We start from the raw sequence: 5,466 nt of genomic DNA on the forward strand, positions 1-5,466 counted from the left end.
GGGAATCCCCACTAGCCTCACCTCACAGCCAATAAAAGTTTTTTTTTTAAGGGATCTTAAAAGTCGGATTCATTGCACTTCCTAAATTGGTTGGTTTGGTTTTATCCTTCTGAAGCTGAAGAGTAAATTCACCTGAGCATTTACCCATCCCTTCGCTTGCTGAAGGAAGGACTCAGCAGAATGTGTCTGAAAGTGACATTTAAATTGATAAAGAGGAGGAGACAGGAAGAGGACACCGTTAGGACACAAACGTTTATGTCATTTCAGCCATTACAACAGTAGTTCAGAAAGATCTCAAAGGTCACATGGATGTCATCAATATTACAAAAGAAAAAAACAGGGACAGGCAACAGTGAAGAGCACCAGAGAGCCCCAGCGCCCGCCTCGAGTGAGCCCAGGCCATGCCTGTCTCCTTCCGTGAGCCCCCCTCCCCTCGTCTCCTCCCGGCCTCCCTACCCGCCGGCTCAGGCCTCGTCCTCGCCCTCCTCCTCCTCGAACTCGCCCTGCTCGTCGGCCGTGGCGTCCTGGTACTGCTGGTACTCGGACACCAGGTCGTTCATGTTGCTCTCGGCCTCGGTGAACTCCATCTCGTCCATGCCCTCGCCCGTGTACCAGTGCAGGAAGGCCTTGCGCCGGAACATGGCCGTGAACTGCTCCGAGATGCGCTTGAACAGCTCCTGGATGGCCGTGCTGTTGCCGATGAACGTGGCCGACATCTTCAGGCCGCGGGGCGGGATGTCGCACACGGCCGTCTTCACGTTGTTGGGGATCCACTCCACGAAGTAGCTGCTGTTCTTGTTCTGCACGTTGAGCATCTGCTCGTCCACCTCCTTCATGGACATGCGGCCCCGGAAGATGGCGGCCACGGTCAGGTAGCGGCCGTGGCGCGGGTCGCAGGCGGCCATCATGTTCTTGGAGTCGAACATCTGCTGGGTGAGCTCGGGCACCGTCAGCGCCCGGTACTGCTGGCTGCCCCGGCTGGTGAGCGGCGCGAAGCCGGGCATGAAGAAGTGCAGGCGCGGGAAGGGCACCATGTTGACGGCCAGCTTGCGCAGGTCGGCGTTGAGCTGGCCCGGGAAGCGCAGGCAGGTGGTGACCCCGCTCATGGTGGCCGAGACCAGGTGGTTGAGGTCCCCGTAGGTGGGCGTGGTCAGCTTCAGGGTGCGGAAGCAGATGTCATACAGCGCCTCGTTGTCGATGCAGTACGTTTCGTCCGTGTTCTCCACCAGCTGGTGCACGGACAGCGTGGCGTTGTAGGGCTCGACCACCGTGTCGGACACCTTGGGCGAGGGCATGACGCTGAAGGTGTTCATGATGCGGTCGGGGTACTCCTCGCGGATCTTACTAATGAGAAGGGTCCCCATCCCAGACCCCGTGCCGCCCCCCAGCGAGTGGGTCAGCTGGAAGCCCTGCAGACAGTCACAGCTCTCGGACTCCTTCCTGACCACGTCCAGGACCGAGTCCACCAGCTCGGCGCCCTCTGTGTAGTGGCCCTTGGCCCAGTTGTTCCCGGCACCGCTCTGGCCTGCCAGAGGGAAAGAGTCTTCATAAGTCACTGGTGATTGCATTAAATTCCTTTTCACCTTAAACCCTTGAACAGAGCTCAGTGAATCAGAGTTCAGACAAGATTTCAGGTTATCATTAAAATAACCAAACATTAAGATATTTGGTCATGGACATAATTATAAATAAGGAAGGTTAGGGACCTGGCTATTAGAGGTTGAAAGACCTTTTGTTTTAGGTTATATATTAAGACAAAATGAGCACACAGCTCCATATTTTCTCTAAGGCGGTCACACCCCTCCACCCTGAGCTGTCCAGCATAAGTTTAGCTCCCAGGCCATCGGCCATGCCAGTCACTCACCAAAAACGAAGTTGTCAGGCCTGAAGATCTGGCCGAAGGGTCCAGACCTGACGGAGTCCATGGTGCCCGGCTCCAGGTCCACCAGGATGGCCCGAGGCACATACTTGTTACCTGCGGGGACAGAGCAGGACTCAGACCTGCGGGCAGAGATCTCAGAAGAGGGGCCCCTGGTACCAGCTTCCTGCTTGTATCCCCAACGAAGGACACAGGACGGGATTCTCACAAGATTCTCAAAGGAGCACTCCCCCTCCACCCCCCACCTCCGTTCCCCGCCCCCCTCCAAAAAAAAACCTCAGGGAAAATAGGACTCCGGGTATCCGCTAAACCACCCTCCCCCGGGGCTGCACTTCTGGGGTCAGTCCCTTGGGGAGGGGGGCAGGGTAAAGGCGATTACCGGTGGCCTCATTGTAGTACACATTGATTCTCTCCAGCTGCAAGTCACTGTCTCCGTGGTAACTGCCAGTGGGGTCGATGCCATGCTCATCACTGATGACTTCCCAAAACTGAGACAGAAAAAGCTGCATTAGGCCACGCCCCACCGCCGAGAGGCCCGCGACACACAATGAAAAACTCGGTTCCGACAGCCCAGCGTCTCCGCAGCTTTAGGGCAGTCAGACCCGCACAGCAGCAGGGCTTGAATTTTGCAGGGTCACCGAGTTGAAACTGGGCGTTTCCTGGGCGAACAGCTGCTCGAGGCGGGAGGCGGGGGTCTCGGCGGGGAGGGGAGGGACTAGCAACTGGACCGCGGGCGCGAGGGGCGCCCAGCGGCGCGGGGGGGGGGGGGGGGTGGGGGGGGGGCACGTGAGGGCTGAAGGAGGGGGTCGTTAGATTCAAGGCACGTCCGGGGACCACGAGATGCTCGTCCTCCGCCCCTCCCCCCGCCACTCGACTAGAGTTGGAGCGAGTAAAACCGATTCTCCCGCAGTCCAGGCCCCGCCCGAAAGGGGCGCACAGCCGCGGACACCCCCGCGCGCGCCCCGGGCCAGCGTGCGAGGTTTAGAGACGAGAAGGGAGGGGCGGCCAGGGACAGAGGGGCCAGAAGAGTCACAGCCTCAAGCTGAAGGGTTCCCCCCACTCCCGCCGAAAGTCGCCGCGGGCGCACGCCCGGCTCCGCAGTACAGAGCCGCGGGAAGGTCTGCACTTGGGGAGCCGGAGGCCCGCTCAGGACGACGTTCGCGCCCGGAACCCCGAGGGGCGTCGGGCTGGGCCCCCGTCCCCACCCGACCCTGCCCGGGCGCCGCGCCCACCTTGGCGCCAATCTGGTTGCCGCACTGGCCCGCCTGGATGTGCACGATCTCGCGCATGGTACCGGCTCGCTGCTTCTGGCCCGGATCGGCGTCTGGTCGGTCTGTCGGTCCCCCTGCACACCCACTGCGGGGTCACCGGGAACGCGCTCGGGAACCAGCCGGCTGAGAGCGCCGGCCCCGCGGGTTCGGTCTTTTATACGAGGAGGGTGGGGCGGCCCGCGCAGGCCGCGCCCCCAGCCCGAGCCCCCCAGTCCCCTTCGCGCTAGCGCTCGCCAGGCCCCGCTGACGTAATGCTCCGGGCCCCAGGGACCGTCCAGGGGGCTGGACCACGGGCCCGCGGCCAATCGGCAGAGGCTTGCGGGCCAGGCGCGGCCGCGGGGCTGCGCGGAGCCGGGTGGGGGGCGTGCGCATTGTCTAGGATTGGGCGGGGGGGAAGCTGGCCACCGAAAACTGGGGGTGGGTGAAGGAACCGAGGGCGGGAGGGTGGAGACGCGAGGGTGACCAGCCTGGCAGGCCGGGTGTGGGGGGAGAGCGGGCACCGGGCGGGTGGGGGTGGGAGGCTGGAACAGGTGCAGGGGCCGCCAGGTGCTCCGGAAGGGAGCGCGCTGTGCTGGGGCGCCGGCCGGTGGTAGCGGCGGTGGCCTGGGTTTCGCTACCACCGCGGACTGCGGCGCCTCTCCCACCCTCGGCCGGAGCCCCTTGAGCCACCCTCCCCGAGGAGACGGCTGCCCCTTTCCCCAATCCACCAGGCGGTGCGGCGGCCGAACCTCGGCCCCGGGAGGACGTCCTTGTGACAGCTTGCTGGGGCCGGAGGGCCGTGACCCTAGACACGTAAAGCCCAAGGGCCCCAGGGTGCCCTCCGCCCCGCCCCCAGAATCCGTGCGCCCCCTCTTTTGTCTCTGCCAAGGGCCCCTCGCTCCCTTTCTCTGTGGCTGCGGCGTCCGGGGACCGGGCCACCTCGGGGCCTCCACCGCCCTGCCCGACCCTGTCCAAGAGTCCACAGCTCCCCGGCTGGTACCCAGGACCCCTCCTCCCCGCGGCTTTTGTTCCTTGGGAGCCGGTGGGGAGGGTGTGGCTGGCTGGTCGCGCAGGGTGGACGGTCCAGCGATCAGAAGAGGGTGGGGTTCGGAGGCGGGGCGGCGGCTGAACAAAGAGCTGGAAACGCGTGGGCCGCCCACGCCCGAGCGTCTGACCGCCACACTGGGCTCAGTTCATCTTATGTCCACTACAGGGACGGGTCCCCAGGGAGATCGCCCCCTGCCCCACCGCTGACATTCTCATCATCCACCAGGCGCAGGAAGCCGAGGCGGCCACGAGGTCCCCAACCTTGGTGCTGCCGATGCGGGCGAGGGGCCCGCCTGGAGACTGCAGCACGGGCGGGCGGGGCCGCGCGCGACCCTGACGGCCCACGGCGCGAGTGCGCGGACGCGGCCCCGACAGCCTTCAAACCTTCCGTTTCTAGGGAGTCCAAGAAGGAGCTGATCTCTTTGTTACTTTTCGTGTGTGTGTGTGTGTGTGTGTGTGTGTGTGTGTGTGTGTGTGTGTGTAAGAGAGAGAGCGCTGGAACCTCGTCCCCGCAATTCCGTGGGCGAAGCTTCCTGTCCCCCACCTCGACCCTTGACGGGTCGTCTGCGAGGTGACGTGACCCTTTTCATCCTCAGGCCAGAGGGGTCGAATGACCCGGGTTCTCCCTGCGGAGCGCAGCCCGCAGCTGTCGAGTGAGACCCGCCCCTCGCCCCCCAAGTATCAGCAAGCTGTCATCGCCTCCCTTCCCGCTGCGGGCGGAAGGGGGGCTTTCAGCCCAATTCCAGCGCACAAAGAGGGGCAGAGAGAACAAAAGCTCGGCGCCCCTAGACACCCCCAGCTTGGGATGGCGGTCCCCAGACGCGGCTGCCGAAGTCCGGGTGCGGAGGGGCCTGCCGAGGGGCAGAGCGGCGGAAGGTCGCCCACGTGCCCGCTTGCGGGGCTCCAAGGACCGAGTCCTGACTCTGAGTTAGTGCCAGTCCTCTCCTGCAGATGCAAAAGCATCCAGGGAAAAGGATGCCCCAAGTCACGCCGCAAGTCAGAGTCAGGGCTCAGGCCCAGCCCTCAGGAAAGGGATCGCGTCCAGGCAGAAAGGGTTGTGGTGGACCCGGGGTGACGGCTCGGGCGGGGCTGAACCACGCGGGAAGGAAAGCGCCGGCGCGGTTCGAGCGGGCCAGGGCAGAGCGCCGCCGCCCTCCGGTATCCTCCCCACGCCCCGTGGCTGAGCCCCGCCAGCCCCTGTCTCACCGCCAGGGGTGGACACTCGTGTCCAAGAAGATGTGGGGAAAACGCCCTTTCCCCGGGCTTTCTCTCAGGAACGGGGCTTAGGAC

At 64.1% G+C, this 5,466-nt stretch overlaps 1 protein-coding gene across 1 annotated transcript; it reads right to left on the bottom strand.

Moving 5' to 3' along the window:
- Positions 1 to 233: 233 nt before the first annotated feature.
- LOC120869965 (tubulin beta-2B chain) lies at positions 234 to 3,408 on the bottom strand. Its single transcript, XM_040249360.1, has 4 exons — positions 3,112 to 3,408; positions 2,259 to 2,367; positions 1,865 to 1,975; positions 234 to 1,525 (listed from the first exon to the last, which is right to left on the bottom strand). Exons 1-4 carry the CDS (start codon positions 3,166 to 3,168, stop codon positions 465 to 467), a joined length of 1,338 nt encoding a protein of 445 aa, XP_040105294.1. The 5' UTR covers positions 3,169 to 3,408; the 3' UTR covers positions 234 to 464.
- Positions 3,409 to 5,466: the final 2,058 nt, after the last annotated feature.

The sequence above is a fragment of the Oryx dammah genome, unplaced genomic scaffold (assembly GCF_014754425.2).
Source record: "Oryx dammah isolate SB20612 unplaced genomic scaffold, SCBI_Odam_1.1 HiC_scaffold_11, whole genome shotgun sequence".
In the NCBI taxonomy this organism is placed as follows: domain Eukaryota; kingdom Metazoa; phylum Chordata; class Mammalia; order Artiodactyla; family Bovidae; genus Oryx; species Oryx dammah.

Bases quoted from the DNA above. Each gene is read 5' to 3' on its own strand.
- LOC120869965 (XM_040249360.1), bottom strand. From the start codon at position 3,168: ATGCGCGAGATCGTGCACATCCAGGCGGGCCAGTGCGGCAACCAGATT. The intron at 1,976-2,258 runs GTAATCGCCTTT...CTGTCCCCGCAG, and splicing joins GTACTACAATGAGGCCACCG to GTAACAAGTATGTGCCTCGG. The intron at 1,526-1,864 runs GTGAGTGACTGG...TCCCTCTGGCAG, and splicing joins GCCTGACAACTTCGTTTTTG to GCCAGAGCGGTGCCGGGAAC.